Source organism: Sus scrofa, chromosome X (assembly GCF_000003025.6).
Source record: "Sus scrofa isolate TJ Tabasco breed Duroc chromosome X, Sscrofa11.1, whole genome shotgun sequence".
Classification (NCBI taxonomy): domain Eukaryota; kingdom Metazoa; phylum Chordata; class Mammalia; order Artiodactyla; family Suidae; genus Sus; species Sus scrofa.
The window spans coordinates 124,156,226-124,178,956 of record NC_010461.5 but is presented as its reverse complement, the minus strand read 5'-3'; the positions used below and the strand labels follow the sequence as shown (position 1 = coordinate 124,178,956).

The window sequence follows — 22,731 nt, the reverse complement described above, 5'->3', positions numbered from 1 at the left end:
TGTGTCCCGTGGGATGGGGCAATGCTGACCAGGGGGCATTGTTTCTAGAAGCTTGCACCAAGGAGCAGAAGGGGCAACAAACCGTGCTGTGGTCAGAACCTCTCTCCCAGACCTGCGTAGTTAGGTGAAGAGAGCGAGGTGCAGAATAATTGCATAGCGCGAGGCAGTCTCTGGAGCACATGTACCTCTATGCATGGGGGGGTGGGGATTGGGCAGGGCTTGGAGAGTGACTAAAAGGGCCTTTATCCATTTTTTTTTCTTTTTTTCCCTTTTTACGGCTGCACCTGAGGCATATGGAAGTTCCCAGGCTAGGAGTCAAATCTGAGCTGCAACTGCCGGCCTACACCACAGCTATGGCAACACCGGATCCTTAACCCACTGAACAGGCCAGGGATCAAACCCAAATCCTCATGGACACTATGTCGGGTACTTAACCCACTGAGCCACACAGGAACTCCTGTTTAATATTTTCAAATGAGATTATATCCATGTTTTGCTTGTGTAATTCAAAATACATTAAAATGATATAAAACAAAATGTTCGTGCATTTAAAATAATAATACAACACCAAGTAAAAATCTCATTCAGTGGTAAGGGGTGCCACTACGGCATTCATTGCACTGAGTACAAGAAGCTTAAGAATGGAATTGAGGGGAGTTCCTGTTGTGGTGCAGCAGAAACAAATCCAACTAGGAACCATGAGGTTGCGGGTTCGATCCTGGGCGTCGCTCCGTGGGTTCAGGATCTGGCGTTGCCATGAGCTGTAGTGTAGGTCGCAGACGTGACTCGGATCTGGCATGGCTGTGGTGTAGGCCGGCAGCTACAGCTGGGATTTGACCCCTCACCCGAGAACCTCCAGTTGCCGCAGGTTCGGCCCTAAAAAGACAACAAACACACCAACAAGAATGGAATTGAGTTTCAGTTGTTTGATTACACTTAGGTCATGAGTGTTTTCGAAAAAATGCTATATGGGGAATTCTCATTTTGCAAGAATAAAGCAGGACCCCCAGAAGGAAAATGTCTGAGGTTGTGTATAATTTTGTCTGTGATCAATCGCCTCTGGTCCTGAAATAACAATGTGAACCTATGAAGAAAAGAATCAAGTTTTAGAGAAAAGCAAAGTTCTCAAAACAGTTTGATCTCAACTAAACAAACTTCGAACCATAATGCTTAAATTCCTGAAACATGTAAAGGAACTCTTGTCACCAGAATGGGTACAGATGGTTCTCAGTAACTAAAGACAAAGGGTTTTTGAGATGTGACCAAACAGATAATCTTAGGTGCAACTTCCTTCTGGAAAACATGCTTCTGAAACTTTTCTTCTGAAATCCAGTGGGCTGCTCGAAAAGGATCAGATGTTCATTCCCTAGGAGTGAGTTGTGGATTTGGCCGTGGCCGTCTGGTGTTGGCCAGGTGACCTTCTGGAGTCGGCTTGGTGCTGGGAGGCTTCTTGAGGTTCAGGTCGCTAGTCCTGAGCACCTCCCATTCGGCTTCCCAGAGTGCAGGTAGCTCCTGCTCTGGGCGACGGCCACTTCAAAATCAAGGAGCCTGTCACCCACCTGCCATCTCTAACCAGACCGTGGCTGTCCTGGAACACAGAGGCCTGGGACCAGCTTGGTTCTGGGCTGGGTTTCCTGCGCCGTGCGGTGTCTGGGGCTCTGACCCCCACCCTCGGGCCCTCAGTCCCCCCCAGGCTCCCCTGGAGCCCTCCTCCCCTTCCCGAGGGTCCCGGCCACACCTCACCCTGGCGGGGCCTCCCCATGCCTCCAGGTGCCTGAAGGGGGCCTTCGGGGCCCAGCTGGAGCGAGGGAGGCGCCCCCCGGGTGGGGGCGGGGGCTGCCCTGCCCCCCAGCTCCCAGGGCCCGTCTGGCGCCGGTGTCTGCCCCCGGCCCCTACCTGGACGTGCTGCAGGATCCTCCGAGCGCACCAGTGCCCCAGCTGCGCATAGCGGCCCGCCAGCTCCTCGTCCTCCTCCCCGAGCTGCTCCACCAGGCACAGCAGCATCATGGGCACTGCCATGGACTCCGAGGCCATGGCCCTGGGAGGTCTTCAGGATAGAAAATCAATGGGGCCTATACCACCTCACGCCGGCCAGAATGCCATCATCAAAAACGTACAGACAATAAGTGCTGGAGAGGGTGTGGAGAAGAAGGAACCCTATGATGCCGTTGGTGGGATTGTACACGGGTGCGACTGCTGTGGAAAACAGGATGGAGAGGCCTCAGAAAACTAAACTTAGAACTCCCATTGGATCCAGCAGTCCCACCCCTGGGCATCTATTTGGAGAAAACCATGACTCAAAAAGACACATGCACTCCGGTGTTCATGGCAGCACTATTTGCAATAGCCAAGACATGGCAACTGCCTAAATGCCCACCGACAGAGGAGTGGATCCAGAAGATGTGGGACGTACGCACAATGGAATACTACTCAGCCATCAAAAGGAAAGAAATAACGGCATCTGCAGCTACATGGATGGACTAGAAATTATCATGCTGAGTGAATTAGTCAAATGGTGAGACACCACCATCCCATGCTTTCACTGACATGTGGAATCTAAAGAAAGGACACCGTGAACTTGTTTGCAGAACAGATACGGACTCACAGGCTTTGACAAACATATGGTTTCCACAGGAGACAGGTTGGGGGGGGTGGGGGGTTGCACTGAGGGTTTGGGATGGAGATGCTGTAACATTGGGTTGTGATGATCTGGGTACAACTACAAATGTAATAAAACAGAGAAAAGTACATACTACATACATACATACATAAACTTGACTGTCCTAGCCACTAAAAAAAATAATAATAATAAAATAAATCACTGGGGCCTGGAGGGAGGGGCATTTATTTGTTTATGTTGTGCTTGTGTGTTTGGCTCTGTAGTTTTTTTTAAAATTTATATAACGATTTTAATTTTTTCCCGTATAGCCGGTTTACAGTGTTCTGTCAATTTTCTACTGTACAGCAGCGTGACCCAGTCACACATACCTGTATACCTTCTTTTTTCTCACATTGCCACACTCCATCGTAAGAGACTAGACATAGTTGTTTTTTAACAAGTGTAACCTCTGTCCGCTAAGGCGCACACATCCTAGGAGCTCAGCTTGGTGAGGGGAGGTCCCACTTGTGGTGACACTGGGGTTGCGGGTCTGGCTCTGGTGCTCTGCCCCTGTGGGAAGGGATTATGTCTTTCTCTTTTGGACCTTGGCACACAGCAGGTGCTTAATAAATGCTTATTGAATGAAGGTCAGAAAAGGGGTGAGGGGTGAGGGAGTACAGAGTTTTTCTGACTTGTCCTGCCAGAAAAAACTGGGGAGCCAGATTTTTAATTATCTATTTTTAAAACTTTTTATTTAAGCCATAATATATGCTCAGCGGGAAAAAGTCCAACGGCTCACCAGTGTGTAAACCAAACTCAGAAATGCATAAACCCCAGAGAAGCCCGCGTCCCCTCACCCCCGTTAAGGGTGGTCTGGGCACCCTTGTTCAAGTGTTTCTTCTTTCTTCTCCCTTTCTGTCATCACCAGTGGCAGCTCAGGAGTCAGTCTTAGAGCTGTGACCTGAACTGCAGCTGAGGCAACACCAGCTCCTTTAACCCGCTGCACCATGGCGGGAACTCCAGCGGTCCGTCTTTTGAATGAGATGCATTTTAGCCCAGTATTCTGAGGGGCTGGTGAGGGTGGGCCTCGATACAGCTCTGGAAGCTTCAGGCTAATGGGCTAGGAGGCAGTTGAGAAGGGCAAACTGAAATGCGGAAGCCCCCCCCCCTTTCTACCTATATGTGCCTGCAGTGGAAAAAACATGTGTCCTCCCCAAATTCGTGCATTGAAATCTCACCCCTAAGGTGATGGGGTTAAGAGGTGAGGCCTTTGGAGGACTTTGAGGTGATGAGGGTGGAGCCCTCATATAAGGAATTAGTGCCCTTATAAAAGTGCTCTTCCAGAGAGCTCCCCCCCACCTTTCCACCATGAGAGGACACAACTAAATGGCAGCCATCCATGAATCAGGAAGCAGGGCTTCACCGGTGCTCTGCCAGCACCATGATCTTGGACTTCCCATGCTCCAGAACTCTGAGCAATAAATGTCAGTTGTTTATAAGCTACCAGCTCACGGTATTTTTGTTATAGCAGCCCGAATGCACTAAGACAATGCCAGCGGCCCCTCCAAGGTGTGCTGGAGCTGGACAGAAGTGGAGTCGGCGGAGGGCCATGGGCCGGAGCCCGGGCGAGGGCAATCAGGGAGGCCCAGAGGCTGGCCATGAGGTCTGGGGACCGTGAACTCCGAGGTAAGCAAAAGACTTCTGGGGGGGTCTCAGAGGAGGGTGTTGTCGGGAGAAGGTCCAGGGCTCGCGAAGACAGCGGCGCTAGGATAGGGGCAGAGAGGAACATTCTCCACCCCTACAGGAGCCCCAAGGGCTCCAAGAAAATAGCTCCAGCTCTCCCCTGCCCATTGCTAGCTATTCAAGTGGACCTGTGGCCTTGACTTTCACAGCAGAAGCTTACCAGAGCAGAGCTTGCACATGTTTTAAAGAAAAATAAGTGAAATTCTCAGTAGCAGGCACATCATGAAACCAGTAAAGCAAATGAATGGTTCTTCACAAACAAGTGGCTGGCCAGCAGGAGATGGTTCCCCCCCCCACCCCGGGCTGGGGGCGGGGGTGGGGGGCAGCTGCCTAGAAGCTGCATTTAAGGTAGAGGAATAATTGAGGAGGACGGGACCCTGGGGGAAAGATGACAGAGGCCTTGCTTGGGTACCTCCAGGGAGACCAGGTCGGTGGCGGGGTCGCGCTCCTTTCCAAACTGTGGCCCCTCCCGTCGGCGCACTTCCTGGAGCCCATTCATCCTTCTAGGATGGGGTAACCGACTCCATAGCTGCGCTGTTTGCATTTGGGAGGGTCAGGAAGCCAGCGGCCTGTCTCATCACCCACCTCTTCTCGTCACTTGCAGTGGTCATGAGAGAGAGGGCTACAGCCCCTGGCCACCCAGAGAACTGACCCCACACCCACCCCTACGCAGCGCAGAGAGGCAGACTGATTCTCAAGTCTCAGAAGCTTCTTCTGTTACCCCATTCCTGATTGCTACAGGGGAAGCTCAGGGTCCAGCCAGCCTTCTGCTCCCACCTGGAATTCAGACTCAGAGGGGAGCCCTAGCGGCGGCGGCGGGGCGGGGGGGAGGCACCTGGCTGAAGGACAGGCCCCTTCTGCCAAGGGATGGCTCAAACCGCCAGGAAAAGCAGCCCTCTCTACTCAGGGCACCTCCTGTCCCCTCTAGGCATCCAGCGAGCAGCTGGGGGGTGGGGCCAAGGCAGGGGGAGGAGCTCCAGAGCCTGGCACGACGGGCAAGGGAAGAACTCTTCCACCAAGCGGGACAAAATAAGTCAGGGAGGACCAATGCCATTTAACATATATTTATTGAAATCTACTTGATGCAAGGCACTGTGCTAGGTCTGGTAGGGGCATCGGACACGAGGGGCCACCCCTGTCTTCTAAGAGCTCACAATCTAACGGGTGGGGCGGGGGCGGGGGCGGGGGCGGGCGAAGCTCTAGTGCAAGGCCAATTATAGTAAGTGCCGTAAGACAGATAAGTTAAGGAGACGGGGGAGGAAGGAGAAAAGAGCGCCAACAACCCAAATACAAACTGGGGCAGGACACAGCTGTTCTCAGATATGCAAGTAACTTTGAAGGCCATGTTTAAAGAGACCATGTCACCTTTTGAAAGTAAACAGCCCAACGGGTGCAAGGAGAACCACAGAACGAAAGTACACGAGCCATACAGAGGTTATCAACTCCCCGATCTGACGGATTTGCTGGAAGTGGTGAGAGAACAGGGTAGGCGGTGGTGATTGAACTCATTTCCCGGGGCAACCATGGGGCAGGACAGGAACAATGCCCAGACAGAGAAGCATTGGTCAAACTCATGGAGACCAGAGGGCACAGGTTTTCACTCATCTTAGCGAACCGAATATAGGACCACATCTAAGACAGGTGTTCACGACAGCCGGTGGGGGGGAAGGGGGCCTTGGTCCTGGACGGAGGGCCACGGGGTAGCACGGGAGGAAGGCCAGCCATGTGATTCGTCTCGGGAAGCAGCCAAATGGTAAAATGCAATTGCTCTCGACAGACTGCAAAAAGCAGAGACCCACTCAAGCTGGCTCGGGTCAGGGGACTCTATGGCGGGGACACAGGCAGCCCAGTCAGGGCAGTTGCTTGAAACCCTAGAACGTAACAGGGCGGGCCACCCTGGGACGGCTCTGGGTGCCCAGCAGGAGCCCACAGACCTTCAAGCCGGTGCTGCCCATGGGGGCAACTCCTCTCGATCCCTCGTGGCTCCCCCTTTCTTCCAGCACCAGCCAGAAACTTCTCTCTCAGTTTTCTTCACTGATGGAGAACCCGAAAGGCCCAGCCCCGACGTCTCCAGCTCTGTCGACTAGTTGCTGCCCCCAAGGCAGGTGCTGAGTTCTGACTGAAGGAACGTAGCCTGGAGTGGGGTGGGGGTCACGTGACACACAACGAGGGCAGGGGAAGGGGAGCCCGGGCACGCAGAGCACAACACCAAGAAAGGTGCCCACCAAGACTGGGTGGGGCTCATTTTGAAAATGCAACAGTGGGCAGGTTACAACTAATCCACACAGTTAATCATATTAAGCAGCAAAAGTGGTAAACAATTACTTTCTTTTTGAAAATTTCAGCAAGTATCCCAAACTTTAATAAAAGCAATGGACGGTTCCAGGATATAAGAAAAGGACACATTTCGCATGAGAGCCGGCATTCTGGGTAAGCCACCTGCTCTCCGTTTGCCTTTGTGATTAGAAAGAAAAATGAGATGAGGTAGATCCACGAATGCATAGACGAGCACACGCGACAGGAAGCCTGGTCACATTTTGCATCTGACGTAGCGGTACACCTAGAGTCCCAGGAAAGCCACCCCCCAGGGACCTAGGGCAAAGCCTGGACTCGGCACAACTACAGGACACACGTTAAAGCCACAGACTGCTTGCGTTTGCAGAGCGCACAGACTTCACCCGCAAACACAGGGTGGAAAAGCTGCGTTCGCTCTGGAGGACAGTTGGTTTGAGAGAAAATCATAGAACTGAGAATGGGAAAAAAAAGAAGGTATGACGGATGCCAAGATGCCGCGTCCTGGCCGGAGACACATGGAGCGGTGATGCCCACGATGCTAGGTTCCAAGTTAATACTGCATCTGGATCTTTCCTAAGACCCGGGCAACAAATGGCAGGGTGTTTCCTGCAAAGGTGCCAGACGCCCCCCTCCCCGCGGCCGTCCGCGCTCGCTCCCAAATGACAGTTGTAGCACATACGTCATAACCGCTTGAAAAGAGAGAGGGAAGCAGTGATTTCAGACACAGATTCACAACGACTGCAAGGACTGAGGCCCCCAGAGCAAAAAGAATCGCTATGTAACAAGTGCCGTCAGCTTCTCTCCAGCCCGGGGCTCAGGATGGAGATGTCGCAGAGAGACACTGCCGTGGCCCGGAGGCCATTCCAGAGGACCTTCTAGCTAAGGTCACAGGGTCACTGTGGGACCCTGCTTCCCAGCCTCGGGGGGCCCATCAGAAGGGCCCGCTTCCTCGGCAAGTCCTCGAGCGCCCCCTCTACCCCAGGCCCAGCTGCTGTGAAGTCACGGCACAGCGAGGCTGGCTTCTGCCTGCGGGCTCTCCAGGCCACTGGAGGGGCCAGGTTGCTGGCCGGCCCTTGCTGCCGTTCCTCCCGGGGTGGGGGGTGGGGGGCTGGCGGAAGTGACAGCCCAGCCCCAGGATGACCAACTTCTATTTCTATGCCACACAGGCCATTGTCAGAAGGGCGTTGGTGCCCTCCAAACCCGCCTTTTGGTGCCCCTCCTGGGCACGGCTGCTGCAAGTCACAGCCCGGGCGTGGCGCAGCCTTCAGAGGGGCGCGGTTCTTCTCCGAGCCTTTGCTCTTTTGCCCCTCTAAGGTGTGGCCGCAGGAGGGGATGTCAGAACACACGGGTGAAGTTCCCCCTAGTTGTCGAAAGCGGAAGCCACCAAACCGAGCTCTTTCTAGATCCAGGGTCCCTCGCTAGGAGGAGGAGGAGGCCATCCACGTGACAGCGTCCCTCGAGTGAGTCTCCGTGTGTTTGGGATGTCTCTCGGGTGGATCCACTGCTCAGGCACTGAATCCACGCCAAGCATGGCCAAGGCCTCGGCCTGCTGCCGCCAAGACCAACCAAGTTTGGACCACCCCTTTGATGGAGGTGAGGCCCGGCCCTGTGGCTGACGGCCAGGGCTCTACTGAGGAACAGTCAGAGTGCGCTGGCCAATCGAGATGGAAATTCCTCTCGAGGGCCTGAGTGGCCAGGCTGGATAGTCCAGCACTGCCCACAGATGTGCGGCCTGCGTCTTGGATGAGCGAGCCTGCGTCTCTGGCCCATTTCCATCCAGCCTGCCCGCCTGGCACATCCAGCTTCTGGTGGGGCAGGGCTTTCAACTTTTCATTTGTAATTAAAATTCTAGAAAAAAATGTAATCACCTGTAACTACTGAAGCAATGGAAGCTACGGCGTAGCCGACACCTATGAATGCTGGATACGTGAAAATCAAAAGCTGGCACAACAGAAATGTAATAAACCTGTTACACGAGCAAAGCAATAAAACTGGAAAGGCCATCATCACAGTCGATGAAGAAAGAACTGCTGTCTAAAGTCAATATATCCAAAGGGAACTCGGTAATTGGTCAAAGGAGATGAACATACGATTCGCATGCAAGACAACGGAAACAGTATTTGAAGTCATCGCGCGAGACAAAGAAGAGGAGACCAGGAGTCAGGAGGCCTGGGTCTGTCCCCAGGAGTCACGGAACAACAGCGACGACAACGACGATGACGGCCGAGGCCCTTCGCCGAGCGCGTGCCTCCGAGCCGGGCGCGGGCGGCACCGCGGTCCTTGCGGGGAGCTTCGGAGGTCGTCCCGTGATCACGTTCATTTCCCGGAGGGGGACATGGAGGCTGGGCGAAATACCAGCTGGGCCCCACCTGAGGAGAGGCTGCGGGTTCCGAAGAGGAGGCGCCACCTCACCCTTGAGTCCTTGAGACGTTCCTACCTTGTTTTGAACCCAGGAGTGCTGCTGGAGGACAAGACCCATGAGGCCGAAACGAACCCCGGTCGGTGGTAGCTCTGGATGTGGATGGGCGTCACCAGATGGCACGGGCTTAAGAGAAAGGGCCACGAGAGCAACCGAACTCCGATTCAGTGCTTTTTCTTAAGCGCAGGCCCTCTCAGTGACAGTGTCGCTTGAGATGCTTTCACGAAGTCGGTGAGAGGTCGTTTCAAAAAAGGAACACCTTCAGTTTAATGAAACAACAACAACAGCAATCATTCTAATGTCACGTGAACATGTACTTATGGCTTGGGAGGCGACTTCTAGCGAGAGCCTTGTCACAGTGCTACATGGCCCACAGCTCGGATGGATGGAAGCCACTGGATGTGCTTTGGAACCGATGACGCCAAAGGGACTCTGAGGCTGGTGAAGGCGGTGAGGTTAGGAATGTGTAAGAGGAGTTAGAGTTAAGTGACCTCATGGAGCGGCGCTAGGGAAAAAGGGAATGATTTTCTGAATTAATATATTATTCTATGTCATATGCAATTTACAATATGTATGTATCACTAAATTAATAAATTAAATCTTTATCAGACATGTGATTGTCCTATTTACAGCCCTAAAAATTTATAAATTCAAGTAGGTCAAAGCAGTCTGGGGCGAGCTTCTCTTCGGGAAGGTTGGCTTCGCTCTCTCAAGGCCATCCCCGAATAGCTGCGGGTCTCGGTGTCCCCCGACGAACCCCACCTCCACCCCCACAGCCAGGCTTCTCTTCTCTCTCTCTCAGGTTCAAGGCCTGTGGATTGCACGACCTGGAAGGTACCTCAGGCCAGCTGAAGCAGCCGGAATCCATCGAAATGCTAGAAGCTACTCTCATAGGCAAAAGGGGAAACACGGACACTTATAAATTGCTGGTGGCAGTAGAGGTTGGCTTCAACCTTTCCGACGACAAATGTGTAAGCGCTACAAAACGGTTCATCTCCTTTGACTCTGCCCCCCTCGCCCAGGGCCCTGGGCGCCTCGGCCGGCGGCCGGCGGCCGGCAGCCGTGGGGCTGCGGCCGGTCTTACTCGTGGTGGCTGGGCTGATGCTTCTGCAGCGCCGACCGCCTCTTGAACACGCGGCCACACTCGCTGCACTCGCAGCGCCTCGCTCCGCTGTGGGTCCTGCGATGGCGACTCAGGCCGGAGCTCCTGCGGAAGGCCTTCCCGCACGTGTCGCACTCGTAGGGCTTCAGTCCGCTGTGGATGCGCCGGTGCTTGATCAGGTCGGAGGGCCCGCGGAAGGCCTTGCCGCAGTCGCCGCAGGCGTAGGGCCGCTCGCCGGTGTGGATGCGCTGGTGCTCCAGGAGGCTGGAGCTCTGCCGGAAGGCCTTGCCGCACTGGCCGCACGCGTAGGGCTTCTCGCCCGTGTGGATGCGCCGGTGCTTGGTGAGCTCCGAGCTCCTCCGGAAGAGCTTGCCGCAGTGCGGGCAGCCGTAGGGCTTGGCCCCGCTGTGGATGCGCTGGTGCTCGGCCAGGCCGTTGACCCCTCGGAAGGACTTGCCGCAGTCGTCGCAGTCGAAGGGCAGGTGGCCGGTGTGCATTCGCTGGTGCTTGAGCAGCTCCTGGCGGTCCAGGAAATCCCGGCTGCACGTCTTGCAGGCGAAGGGCTTTTCCGAGGTGTGCAGCTTCTGGTGTCGGAAGAGGTGGGTGTTCACTTTGAAGGCGCGCCCACACTCCTCGCAGCCAAAGGGCTTCTCCCTGCTGTGCACACGCAGGTGCTGACTGAGGCCCGCGTTCTTCTTGAACCTCTTGCCGCACTCATCGCACTCGAAGGGCTTCGCCTCCCTCTCCATCTGCTCCCCCTTCGCCGCCGCTTCATCCAGGGCGCGGCTGGGGCCGGGCCGGGGCTCGGGGGCCGCGTGGCTCTTGCGGTGCTCGTTGAACTCCGACGCCCCCCGGAAGACCTCCCCGCAGTCGCCGCACTCCCAGCCCTTCTCCTCGCTGTGAATTCTCTGGTGCTGCACCAGCAGGACTTTGAGCCGAAAGGCATCCCCACACTCTTTACAGGCAAAGTGATGCTCCACAGGCGGGTTCTGCGGGCTCCCTCCCCGCCCCTCCGAGTCCCCGCTCTGTTTGACCTCGGCGCTGGGCTCGCCCGCCCTCGGGGAGCTGGTGGACGCCGTATCCTGCGACTGGGCGTCTTCACCCATCGTCCGCGGTGGGGTCACCCAGATGCTTTCTGAAATGAAAACGGCAGGACACTGCAGGCTGCAGACGAGGGAGGAAGGAGGTGACTCCTTCTTCAAGAGCCATTCCCCTCCCGAGACAGCCTCGAGCACCGGGCCTGGAGGCCACCGCTGCAGAATGGCTGCTCCCCCAGCGCACGGAAGCCCGGCCCATGGATGGAAGGGGCAGAGGGGCCTGAGGGCATCAGGGCGACGGAGAGCAGCCACGCCCCCTCCGCCAAGGCTCCGCTGCCCCCGCCCCCACGTCCTCACATGTCCTCAGGCTGCTGCTTTTACTCACCAGGCTGCCCAGCTCGATCCACCGCCCGGGATGGGCTGATGAGGACGGGGAGAGACAGAGGCCGGATTCCAAACAGGAACTCCTACGAGTGGAGAAGGAAGCAGAGGCGGCATCGGAATGGGGCAGGAATGGGACAGGGCCCCGAAGGGGAAACCCTTTGGGTCCTCACAGTCTGCGGGGGGCGGGGCCCTTGGTCGAGGGATCCATGCATGTCCAGTGCCTTTCCCAAGGGTCGGCTCCTTCCAGGGACTGGAAGAAGTAGGCTCTGAGCCCCCGGGGGGAGTACCAGGTGGTCTGGCTCAGGAGCGGGTCCTCCCTTTCCCCCGCCCAGACTGCCCACTGAACTGGACATTCTTCCACAACGGTCAGAGCGGGCCCCGAGCAGTCTCTCCTCCTAAGAAGCCCCCCCACCTCACACGTGCAGCCCCTGACCGTGCAAAGGAGCTTTGCTGTGTCACCCGCCCTCAGGGGCCAACTACCTCAGGTTGCCATGCACGGAAGGAAGCCCCCTCGGTCTTCTATTGACCAGTTTGTTCTAATCTCTTTCCCAACAGGAGACTGAGGGGGCTTCCTTCTGTGCCACTAGGAGTTGAGAGTTGGAGTTCCCTTTGGCTTAGTGAGTTAAGGGTCTGGCGTTGTCACTGCTGTGGCTCTGCCGATGGCAGTAGTGCGGGTTCCATCTCTGCCCGAGGCCTTCCGCATGCTGCGAGGGGACCAAAAGAAAAAGAACAGGAGTAGGGAGGGAGACTGGCAACTCTGAGATGCCGGGTGCAGCAAATACAAACACCCTTTGCTTTTCCCCATAGCCGGTTCGCGGGGAGCCTGAGCCCATCATCCACTCCCAGCTTTCTAAGGCCGTCAAGCTGGTGGCCAAGCTGGTGGAAGGGCGAGGGGCATCCTTACCCGCAGAGGTCACATTCCTTCAAGGCGCCGCTGTCCTCTGCTCAGGGTCCAGCCTCAACCACTCCCTCTTGGTGAAGTACTGTGCCACGCTGGCAAATGTCACCGAATCCTGAAAGAATTCCCAGGGATAAACTGTCCTTCCATGCGTTCTAGAATGAGGCGATTGCGGTGCCAATAACCCCAGGGAAGGAGGTGAGAGCCTGGAATGGCTGCGCATTGCTAACACAGAAACATAACCGCGAGCCTCGAGAAGCCCTGGAGAGAGAACCTGACATGTGCCAGGAGACCTGAGCCATGGCCCTGGCTCCCACTGTCTTCCCAAGGGACCTCAGTTCAATCACTTTCTCAGACTGAAGCTCAGCTTCCCCATTAGTGCGATGGGAATGACAGGCCCCGCAGGCCCGCATTCCTCCGCGGCACTCTGGGGAGGAATGCGGGGAGAGGGAGGGAAGACAGCGGCTGGGATCCAGGCCCTGCTGTGTGTCGTGCTGGGGCAGGAGGTGGAGGCTGAGGCCGGACTCGGTGAGCAGTGGCAGATCCCCATGCCAGGCTGCAGAAAGCACAGCTCACCCGGGCCGCCAGCACCTCAAGAGAGCCTGTCAGGACTCGGTTTCCCAGGAATCCATCTTGGGGGAGGGCAACACCTGGGGGGCAGGCGGAGCTAAAGAAAGTGAAAAGAGCTGTGAGTGACAGCAGCCCTGCTTTGGGTCCCGTGGGATGGGACTGGCGACTTCCTTTTCCCTTGGTTTAAATCTTGTAGAGTCTGCTCTTGCAGAGAGGCCGAGGGACAAGCCAGAGGCTGGATATGCCTAAGAAAACGGATCCCAAACACTGGGGAAAGTGCGCTGGCAAAGGATCAATACAGGCCGGCCAGAGGGCACCCAGACAAGACAAACGAGTGTAGCCCAGGCACAGACAGGTGGAGACAGACACAGACCAAGCGCCAAGGGCAGGGAGACTGGCTCTCAGGGACAGGTCGGCCACAGGCCTCCGAGCAGCAGGCCTCGAAGAGGTCAGTGCTCACACTGCCAGGAAGGAAGGGTCCTCACAAGAACATCAGGAGAACCAACTAGGAAGTTAGAGATCCTTTTCACATTTGTAGGGGCAACAAAAAGGCAGACTGGGCCTCCAGAGGGAAGACAGGTACCGAAGAGCAGGAGCCAGGGCTTCCTGACCAGCGCCGAGACCCTCTAAAGGCCACACCCCGCCCCCCTGAACAGAACAGCTGGAAAAAGAAGACTGCAAAAAGGAATCTTCAAAGACTAAGTTGCTAAATAAAAGATCTGAAGCCCGTATGCAAGTTACCTTTTCTTTCAGAGCCCGTCACAGGTGTGCATGCATCACAGGCCCCCCACTTCAGTCAGGTCACAGACAGGAACACAGTTACTGGTCCGATGTCAGGTCGGTTTGGTTCACAGTTAAACCAAAGGAAGCTTTTCTTTTCTTTCTCTCTCTCTCTCTCTCTCTTTTTTTTTTTTGTCTTTTTAGGGCCGCACCCACGGCATATGGAGGTTCCCAGGCTAGGGGTCCAATCGGAGCTGTAGCTGTGGGCCTACGCCACAGCCACACCACCACCAGATCCGAGCCGCGTCTGCAACTCACATCACAGCTCACAGCAATGATGGATCCTTAACCCACTGTGCGAGGCCAGGGATCGAACCCACAACCTCATGGTTCCTAGTTGGATTCGTTTCCACTGTGCCACGACGGGAACTCTCCAAGGAAGCATTTTTACACTGCCTTAAGGAGTATACACCCCCGATACTCCAGAAAGATTTTTACATAAAATTAGCTGTTACATTAAAAAGGATGGACAGAAACTTCCACTTCTGGCCACGATGGAGTAACAAGGAGGGGATTTAATGTCCTGCCATAAGTAGAAAACGGAACCAACATAGATGCTAAACAACAGCTCTTAGGCGTTGGACAGCGGGCAGCACAGGACTAGGATTCCTGAAAGAGTGTAGGGAAGGGGGACCCAAGCAAAGCCTGGTGACTTCATCATCAACACAGCCCAGCATTCAGGGAAGCTGAGGCAGTTGGAAGTTGCAGAGCAGAGTTCCAGAAAGGCGGGAGCTATGCAGAAAAAAGAGCTCTAAAAAAACCTGCATGAGACACCCCTTGAGTCTTTCTTACCAAGCTATGCATGCATAGAGTGACGCTCTGAAAAACTCGGGAAAGAATGATCCAGAAGCTGCAAGCTGAACAGTTCCTAGGACACACAAAGGTAGGCAGATGTTCAGGGTCCAAGCAACCAGAGCAGAGAGTCCTCAGTGACCACCTGGGGTATTAAGTACAGAATCAGAGGGGCCATATGCTTTAGAGGTAGGGCCCATCTATCCCTGGAGCCACAGCTACCCTGGAGCTGCTCTACAAACGCTTAAAAGGTGGTCTTGAAGAGATGAAACTGTTCCACCAATAACTACCTTCCAAAACAATGTCCAACACTTTTCACAGTGAAACAACAAAATCCAGACACTCAACAACATAATCTCTACAATGAGTAACATCCAAAAACCAAAAACAAACAAACAAACAAAAAAAAAACAAAAAACGATGCCAATGCCCAGAAGCAGGAAAATCCGACTCATGGAAAGGAAAATAATGTCAATAGCAACACTGGGCAATGATCACTGATAGACCTCACAGATGAGGGTAACAGCTCACTTAACTATGTATAAGAATTGAAAGAAAAATACAAACATAATTAAAGAAATGGATGACATAAACAAGAGCCAAATGGGACTTTTGGCTCTTTGAGATGAAAACCACAATATTTAAAATGAAAACTTTGCTGGATGTGATTAACAGTCGATTAGACAGAGCCCTCCCCAAACCCCTGTAAAAGATTAGAAAACTTGAGGGCATAGCCATAGAAACTATCCCAAAGGAAGCCCAGAAAAAAAAAAAAAAATTTAAAAACAGAGTTTCGGTGATTTGGGCAATAACAGAAAGTGGTCTCACATACATGTAACTGGGATCTGAGATGAGGAAAAGTACAATTGAGGAAATAACAACTAAAATGTATTATTTTCCAAATTTGATGAAACCTAGATCCAAGAAGCCCGATCAACCCCCAGCAAGACTAACAAACAAAAAGCAACCCCCTGAACCCGCATATGTACGGTAAGACACATTATAATCAAACTGATGAAAACGAGTGATAAAGACGAAATCGTAAAGCAGCGGGAAGGAAAAAAGATGTTAACATACAGAGAAGCAAAGATAAGAATAACTGCCGACTTTCTTATCAGTAAATGTGCAAGGCAGAAAACAACTGAATGACCTTTTTAAAGCGCCAAAGGGGGAAAAAAACCTATCAACCGAGAATTCTATATTCAGGGAAAGTATCCTTCAAAAATGACGGCAAAATAAAACCTTTTTTTGAGACAAAGCAAAGCTGAGAGAGTCTCTCAACAGCAGACCTGTACTATAAGACACATTAAAGAAAGTTCTTTAGGTGAAGGAAAATGACATCAGACGGAAACTTGGATCACGGAGGTATTAACACCAGGAACGTAAATGTGTGAAGAAATATAAATTACTTTAAGAGATAATCGAACATTTCAAGCAAGTATAAGAAGGTAGTGTGGGGTTTATAACATACGTAGAAATAAAATGTAGGAAGCCCTCCAAGATGCTGATGAAGGCCAGTCGTGGAAATAAAATACAATTCTAAAAAATAATTCCAAAGAAGAAAGGTGAAAAACAAAGGGAAAAGAATAGATGGGACAAAGACGGAACTTCTCTGCAGAACAGATGCGGACTCACAGACACTGAAAAACTTATGGTCTCCGGAGGAGAGTTTGGGGGGTGGGGGGGATGTGCTTGGGCTGTGGGATGGAAATCCTGTGAAATCAGATTGTGATGATCATTATACAACTACAGATGCGATAACTTCATTTGAGTGAAAAAAAAAAAAAAAGAATAGATGGGACAAACGGAAACAACCACCAAGAAGCAAACTTAACTCTAACCATACAGATAATGAAGTTAAATATAAATGGACTAAATACACACCAATTAAAATACAGAGATTATCAGATTGTATTAAAAAAAGAGAGACTCACCTATATGTTGTCTACAAGAAACTTTGAATATAAAGACTTTAAATGTAAAGACAGAGATAGGATGGAAAACAATATACTATAAGCAACAGGAAGGGTTTCCTTCTTGAAGAACCCTAGAACTCAGAGCATGAAGAAAACTGGAGAAATTAAGCATAAAATCAAGAGGTGGTAGGAGGAAAAAAAACCCCACAAAAAATAAAAAATAAGTAAATGAAAAAAAAAAATCAACAGGTGGCCAATGCAGGATGACACAGAGCAGATCACAAAAATCTGAACCCTTCAAAGAAGACTGTAGACAGGCAGTAGCTGTTTATTAAAACATCACAGCAACCAAGCTACATTTCTTGGTAACCAAAAAGGAACAAGAAAGATTTTAACATTTTAAAAGATATGGGGAGACTTTGGAGAAGAAAAAAGCTCAGCGTGTGCGAGGACAGGGCAGAGGCCAAGGGCACAACTGAGACTGGCCCTCGAAGCTGGTCATCATTCTCAGGTGCCCGCACAGGAAAGGCAGGCACAGCAGAGTGGGGCTGGCAGGAGCATCTGGGCAGCTCCAGAAAGCTTGGAGACAGGCCCATGGCTGGGTGACTTCCTGGGCTCATCCTCCCAAGCTCTCAGTACCATGACAGGTGTAAGCCGAAGGCCTGCTTTGGCCCCAACATCCATGGAAAACCCATCTCCCGTCTTTAACCGGCTGCCCAGCACAGGTGCTCCCCAGCGTGTGAGGGGAGCCCCAGGTGCCCAGCAGCCGAGCCCTCTGCATCCTACTGTCACCTGGGCAGGACACCCTCTGAGCAGTTGGTTTGACTCTGGTTTTTCTCAAACAAGAAGAACTGGTCAGAGATGACTTAGACGACTCATTCTGCAAAATGCACTTCAACTGACACTGGGGTTTTGTTGCCACATGGAAGGGAGAGCGGCACATCTCACCTTCACCTTCGGAGGAAGAGGGTCAATAACGAGCCTCGTCTCGCTGCCTTCGGGCCAGAGACCTAAGGCCCTGACCCCTTACGAGGCCTGGCTGAGCCGGACACTCGGCCTTCATTCTGTCCTAAACCCACCAAGGCGACACACCTCAGGGCCTCTGGAACCTGTTGCAGGTGGCTCCTTCGAAGAAGAATTCGAGCCTCGCTCGAGTGACACCTCCTCAAAGTGTGTTCACTCTGCAGCTCCACGAGGGTTTACCTGTAACACTTTTCACCACCTAAAACGGCTTGGTTTTATCTGACTCTCCCTGCGAGAAATGTCACGTCTCTCTTTCATGGTCTCCCCTGAGCCCCCAGCCTCTGCAGCAGCTCCCAGCCCCCAGCGGGCATGTGCGAAACTGCGCGGGCTAGGCTGTGTTAAACGCAGCAGACCTCCGTTTACGAAGCCCCTGCTGTGCGTCTGGCACCGTGTTTCTCCCACCTCCATCGCTCGCAGAAGGAAGTCATGGATCTGAGAGGTTAAGCAATTTGCCTAAGGTCTAGCTCCCAACATTGGCGACGTTTTGAACCGCATCCGTCCGATAAAGGAGAAGTGGTCTGCAGCCAGGTGCCGTCTAACACCAGGTAGCCACTGAGCATCCTCAAAGCCTTGTGGTATACACGGGTGTAGGGGACTGGCTTTAAATCCGCCCAAGACTATGCCGGCTTAGACCTGCACGGCGCCACAGGCACACCCCTCATTTCATTGAGCAGTTCCTCGAGAAGCGTCCCATTTAATCGAGCAGATCCTACCGAAGTGTCTTCACTTAACTGGCATGATTAACTGTTGAAGTCCGGGAGCCACAACCTCCAAGCGAATTGTTAATTACCCTTTCCTGTGTAGCAACAGGAGTGGCCCTTCCTGTACCAGCCTTGCCTGGGGGACTTTGGATCACCACCCACAGTGTCAGGGCCCCCGGGACACACAAAAGGAAGCTAAACGGCATGATTCACCTGGTATAAAAGCTTTAGGACACGCAAAGGAAGAGCATTGAAAAAGATACCCGTATGAATCCCACTGCGGTTAAAAATAAAATCCTGATCAACCCCAAAGACAATCTGATGACTCAGAAGCCATGTTGTCCAACTGCTCTCCTTGAAAACGGTGGAACGCATCTGGAAGAGAAGCTGGACTCCGGGACCCAAACAGGTGTCCATTGCCTTCCCAACGTGGACCTTGGGAGATCAAGGTCAAAGCAATTCCAGGCAAAATATGAAAGCGCTTCACGTTCGAGGTCAGCATCACCCTCTCTGTCTCCACGGAAAAGCACGCCCCAATCTCCTAAGCGCATTCCTTTACCCAGCCGGGAAATGGAAGTTGGGAGAAAGACTATGGGAAAACAAATCTTTGCCTCTTCATAGAAACAACATGCTCTTCCTTCTTCAAGTGGGACCTGAAGCGCAGTCGGACGACCACACGCTCCCAGAGAGCGAAGGCCCTGCCAAGGTTGCTGTAAGCCACTGCCCGAAAATCTGAAAAATTGTGCTTCCTAAAACATGAGAGTTCATGTGAGTGAACAAACGTTCCTGATCTGTGCGTTACAGGGCAGCAGAACTTTTAACCAACTTATTTAAATGCAGCTTTCCGTATGCAATCAGAAACACTGGGAACCAAAATAATCATTCCACTTTGCTCTGAAAGAACAGAAATTAGGAGGTGAATTCCATGGAGACAAAAGCCAACCCATGTCACAAAAAGCAGTGAATACCTAAGGTGTCTTCTGATCACCTCTGAGCCTAACAGATCGGCATTCGACTGACTCCATGGTACAGGTAGCCAAGCAACCTTCTCAGCAGGGGCCACCCTGCCCTAGGCAGGGAGGGCAGGGGAGAGGAAGCGAGGCCACCCAAACCAGATCTGGCAGCTCCCAGCAACTTCAAAGGGGTGCCAGAATCACCTGGACTCCCTGGAGCATCTAAACGAGGACCTGAGGCAGAATGTTCTCAGTCCCCAGAGCACGAGGAGGCTCAGGGTGTTCGCTTCAGTTCTGGGCCAGAGCAAAATGCCTCGAGGGTGTCTTTACAGGTCACACAAGGGACCACATTCTCCACCGTCTAATTCAGATGGGTGCCTTCAGCTCCCTCTCCCATCCCGAACCTAACCTTAACCCATCCTATTAATCAGCTGGATTCCCAATCCTCCTTACTGGCTAGCTGTTCTATCTTGGGTTGTGTTGCTTAGATGGAGAGAACCGTCTCTGGGCAAAGATGGTCCAACAACACCGGCATATAAGAAAACATAAGTGCTTCCAGAACCAAAACGATCCTTCTCACCATCTCGCAGTCCCTCTCCTGGGGTCTTCTAAGGGTACGGCCAGGTTTAAGGCCAGCCCGTGGGGGTCTGTAAACGCCCAGACTTACCCAAGAGGCAAGTATCTCAGAGTAATTCTGAGCAATTAGGCAGGGACCATCCCACCTGATGGACTGAAATAATTTGAGGGGACAGCAGATTTGGGTGCACCCTCTGGGAACGCGGGACATGAGCGCCCCACGAAAGGACAGGCTGCGAGACGGAACACGGAGCGCCGAGATCCCCATCCGCCTGGGTCAGGCAAGGCTTGGCGGATGCTGAGCCGAGCCCTTGGGCTGGAGCGGGCTTAGCCCTCACTGGCTCTCAACCTGTCCTGCCAGGATGTGGCTGGGAAGGCCCATCTGAGTCCACCCTGTACAGTGCAAATGCACGGCTCCTGGAAGTGAATCCTAAAGGGCCAAAAGAGAGGGTGTTTCACCAGGAAAGTCTGTTTTTCTTGGGATGTTTGCGTCTGTGTGTGTCTTTTTCTGTGTGTGTGGGTGGGAGGCATCTGTCTTGTCTTCCCCGTTTTCCTCTCTCCCTCTGCCTGGGCACCTGTCCCTCTCTGTTTAGCTTTGCGTTTTCCTTCCTTTCTATAAAAAGCCAGAAGGTACACCGGAAAGGGATTTCGTAGTGTTTGTTGTACTTCATGGAGGGAAGGGTTCTGTTTCCATTTCCCCAAGAAGACACGTGCTATCTTACTGAAAATCAAAATAAATTGTAAGTATAGCTTCGTTTACGTTACACTGCTCCGGCTACGAAAGATCCTAAACGGGGTGGTGGGTGCTGTGCGAATCCCAAGGAGTCCAGGGCTGGATCGGCGGGTTAGAACCCGGCTTGGGGTCTTCAAAGAACTCAAGGGGCGGAGTAGCAGGTGCGGGTGGGGCCAGGAAATCTGCATTGCAACCAGCATTCAGGGGATGAGGGTGCCATCGGCTGCGCCTTGTTAGCCCTGGGCCGGTCTAGGTTCTGGAGGCTTCCTCACCTCCAGCACTCAGGAGCCAGCCTCCTGAATGGGATCCTACGCTCTGCGTTGTCCGATTTCTGGAAAGAGAATTCATACTTTCTAGCGATTTTCTAAGGGGTCTCGCACCCAAAGAAGGCTGAAAATCACTGTTCAATAGGATTCTAAATATAGATGCTGAGACATTTTGGGGGGATGGATGGGACTGTGCCAGGCACCGTGCAAGCTGCTTCCACTTAAAGGCCCAGAGGGGGGAGGGAGGGTGGGGGATGGGGTGAAGCAGCATTAACCCAGAGGGGGTGCTGCTGTTCGAGCAATCCCATCTGAAATCCTTTGGTAAAAGAAAAATGTCGGGTCTGAGGTTGAAGAGGAAATATTTCACTGACCAAGGAGACTGGAGGGGGCCGGTGGCCCTGGGGCTGGGCCTACGCTCGCTGGAGGGTGTCAGTTGGAACAGGGTGGGGCCTCCGGGAAGAGGGCCAGGATTTGGGGGGGGGGTGTTTGAAGGGGACCATGGGCTTTGGGCGACAGGCGAGTGTGTGTGTGGGGAGGATGGAAAAAAGACATGTAATTAATCATCCAAATATAGAGCAGAGGAGGCAGCAAAGGAGTTGGGGGGGGAGCACTGGAGCGGGATATGGTGGCCCCAGAAGGGCAACAGAAAAAGCCCTGTTCAGACCAAGGGCCCTGAGCGCGTCTTCCCCGGCACGGGCTGCTCCTCCCCCTCCTTCTCAGCACTTGGGCTCTAGGCTACCCACCCCCATCCTCCCCGCCAAGCTGAGGCTCGACCCCCACCCCAAAGGAAAGGAACCGTCTCCTTGACACCCACCGCGCATCTCAGACGGCTGCGCGGCCCCTCCCCCAGACCGAGGAAAAGCCATGTAACACCCCCCTCAACGCTCCTTCCCTCTCCGTCTCCATTGCGCTTGGGGGGGGGGGAATCGGTGGCGGGGGCGGGGGGGGGGGCTCCTTCCCGTACTGACCGGTTCCCATCCCCAAGCCTTACCCCCAAAGCAGCGTAGGCCTCGGCACGTCCAGCAATTCCCGCCCCTGGCCGTCGCCCCCAGCCCGCCGCTGGAAGGCCTTCGGCCTCCTCGTACCCGCCATCCCCGACCCGACCCCCGCTCCAGCTGGTCCCCCGGGCCGAGCTGCTTCCCGCGGGAACAACACTTCCCCCAAGACTTGGCAGGCCCTCGTCCCCCTCACCGCACACTCCCTGGAACACTCACCCCAGCCCTGCACACACTCCTGCCCCCCCCCCAATCCATCCTCCGCGGCCCAAACCATCACCCCGGCCCCGCACACCCTCCCGGACCCCGCGCACATCCTCTCGTGGCCCGCACGCTCACCCCGGCCCGGCGGCGGCCGCCGACGCCCGGCCCTCGGCGGAGCAGCGCTGGCGCGGCCCAGGCCCGGCGTGGCAGGAAGCGCCACCCAGCCGCCAGCGCCCGGCTGAGCCCAGCAGCCCCGCGGCGCCGCCGTGGGTAGTGGGAGAGCGAGGCCCCGCCCCGGCTCCGGGCCCGCCCGGCCCACCAGTCCCGATTGGCCCCAAGAGGGGGCGGGGCGGGAAGGGGACGTGGCTGAGCCCCGGGGGACTGGGGGGCCAGGGTCAGGCCAGATCCCAGGGGTGTCGCGCGCGCGGGCCAGATGCTCGGAGAGAGGCGGGATCGGCTGAAATGGATGTACTACTGAATGAATGAACGAGCGAACGAACCGACTAGCACACGAAGGAGGGGGCGAAGGCGGGGAAGGGACCCCCCGCCTTGGGCTCATTCTGGATGGGACCATGGGCGGGGGGCGGGATGAGAACGGAGGGCGTAGCAGAGCCACGCCAGCCCCCACTGCAGGGGTCAGAGTGCCTCACTCAGTCAAGGAAGGTGTTGTGAGCCCTCGCTGTGCCACGCACCGAGAATACGGCTGCGAGCAAAACCAGGCTGCATCACTGCCCTCAGGGGGCGC

General features: G+C 54.1%; 1 protein-coding gene across 2 annotated transcripts; it reads right to left on the bottom strand.

Annotated features, from left to right (window-relative positions):
- Positions 5,391-22,249, bottom strand: ZNF275 (zinc finger protein 275). Of its 2 annotated transcripts, none has more exons than XM_021079971.1 (4): positions 22,122-22,249; positions 12,484-12,592; positions 11,581-11,662; positions 5,391-11,293 (listed from the first exon to the last, which is right to left on the bottom strand). In XM_021079971.1, the coding sequence occupies exon 4, from the start codon at positions 11,262-11,264 to the stop codon at positions 10,137-10,139; it is 1,128 nt and encodes a 375-aa protein (XP_020935630.1). In that variant the 5' UTR covers positions 11,265-11,293; positions 11,581-11,662; positions 12,484-12,592; positions 22,122-22,249; the 3' UTR covers positions 5,391-10,136. The 2 variants fall into 2 exon arrangements, with proteins under 2 accessions (XP_020935630.1, XP_020935631.1); XM_021079972.1 differs by lacking the exon at positions 22,122-22,249 and adding an exon at positions 13,789-22,054.

Excerpts from the sequence above, each read along its gene's own strand:
- ZNF275 (XM_021079971.1), bottom strand. The coding sequence starts at position 11,264 with ATGGGTGAAGACGCCCAGTCGCAGGATACGGCGTCCACCAGCTCCCCG.